Source organism: Nicotiana attenuata, unplaced genomic scaffold (assembly GCF_001879085.1).
Source record: "Nicotiana attenuata strain UT unplaced genomic scaffold, NIATTr2, whole genome shotgun sequence".
Taxonomy (NCBI): domain Eukaryota; kingdom Viridiplantae; phylum Streptophyta; class Magnoliopsida; order Solanales; family Solanaceae; genus Nicotiana; species Nicotiana attenuata.
In genome coordinates, this window is record NW_017671274.1 from 177,402 (window position 1) to 179,328 (window position 1,927).

Consider the following 1,927-nt stretch of genomic DNA (forward strand, 5'->3'; position numbering starts at 1 on the left):
TCAGCATCTCCAACTCTCATTCTAAATTCATCTGATTTTGTCAATTTCTAGGGTTTTGTCCATTGCCACCCAATTCTGAAAATCATTCCAATAATTGAAGGTCTTAGACCTAATTGAAGACTTTATGCTCCTTAATTTTATTGAATCGGAACCTGCACATGGCTATCGACCAAAATGAAGAGACGACTTCTGGAACGCGCAGAAATGACCAATTGGTCATCGATATAGGTAATCCCCTCTACATTCGTCTTTCGGACAGTCCTTGAGTGACTTTAGTACCAGCTCCGTTTGACGGAACTGGATATTATTCCTGGAGAAGAAGCGTGTTGTGAGGCCTGTCAGTTAAGAACCAATTAGGGTTTATTAATGGGGAATGTAGAAGACCCAGCCCTAATTCGCCTTAATTCCGCCAATTGGAGAGGTGTGATGACATGGTAGCCTCATGGATTCTCAATTCCCTTGCTAAGGAAATCTCTGACAGTGTGGAGTATGTGAATGACTCAGTCGAGTTATGGAGGGAATTAGAGGATCGTTATGACAAAACAAATAGGGAAAAATTGTACCAGATTCAGAAAGAGATTAATGACCTTGCACAAGGATCCTTAGACATTACTACGTATTATACACGAATGAAGAGATTGTGGGAGGAACTGAACACCTTGAGTGCCAAATCTCAGTGCAGCTGCAATTGCACATGTGGAGCAAAAAAAACTATGCATAAGGCAGAACAGGATCGACAACTTATTCAATTTCTTATAGGATTGAATGAGGTCTACACAATAGTGCGAGGAATCATTCTTATGATGAAGCCTCTGCCTTCTATGGCACAGGCTTTCTCTCTATTGATACAAGAAGAAAAACAAAAGGAATTCAAATCTGCTAGTCAACTCAGTTTAGACTTTACTTCACTCCATGTAAATGCAAGTCCACAGCGTCAAAATCCATTTGGAGCCAGGAACTTCAAGACACATTACACAGCCAAAAACAATAATAAGGGTCATCCATTCAGTGACTATTGCAAAAGACCAGGACATACAAGGGAGAAGTGCTATAAGTTACATGGATACCCTCAAGGGAGTTCATACAATAACCAAAACTTCAATCGTGCCAATGCTCAGCCCTATAATCAGGGGATCAACCAGAACCACAAGTTCAATAGAGGAAAAGGATCTGTGGCAAATGTACATGGGACCCCAGCTGATATGATTCATGAGAATGGAGATGAGCAGGACCTGCAAGATGAAATCAGAATGTCAACTTGACAAAAGAGCAATATGGGCAGATAATGAACTTGCTGCAGCACTTTCAAGTAGGATATGCAGGAGGACCTTCCAGCAATGGCAATGTCACCAGTGGTAGTGCCAATTTTGCAAGTATTTTTGTCTGTACTTCTTCCATTGAATTTGACAAACCTTCATGCAAATGTTTTGAATCAAAGGCTGATCTTTGGATCATAGACTCAGGAGCATCTAACCATATGACCTTTAACAAACATGCACTCACTAACATCACTAAATTTCCTTATCCTCTACTAATAAGCCTACCAAATGGATATAGAGTAAAAGTTCTTGAATTTGGAGATGTGATACTTTCATCAGACATTGTCTTACATAGGGTCCTTCATGTTCCATCATTCAAGTATAATTTGATTTATGTTCACTCCCTTGTAGTACACCTTAGATGTATTGTATTCTTTAGTGATACACTCTGCCTGTTGCAGGCCCCTTCGGCGAAGAGGCCTTAGGTGATTGGTAGTAGCAAAGAAGGTCTGTACTATCTTTGTTCTAGATGTTTGAAGGGTAAAAAGACTGTTTTACCATCTACTATTTTAACTTCTTACTGCAATTGTATTCCTGCTCCTAATGTAAATCGTCATGAGTCTCTTAGTCATACTCATTCATGTCACAGTCCATAATCTTTAAATATT

The 1,927-nt window shown here is 39.6% G+C and overlaps 1 protein-coding gene across 1 annotated transcript; it reads left to right on the forward strand.

The window, feature by feature from the left end:
* The first annotated feature begins 431 nt into the window (after positions 1-431).
* LOC109207215 lies at positions 432-1,262 on the forward strand. The gene has a single exon (XM_019370099.1). It carries the CDS (start codon positions 432-434, stop codon positions 1,260-1,262), a length of 831 nt encoding a protein of 276 aa, XP_019225644.1.
* Positions 1,263-1,927: the final 665 nt, after the last annotated feature.

Excerpts from the sequence above, each read along its gene's own strand:
- LOC109207215 (XM_019370099.1), top strand. The coding sequence starts at position 432 with ATGGTAGCCTCATGGATTCTCAATTCCCTTGCTAAGGAAATCTCTGAC.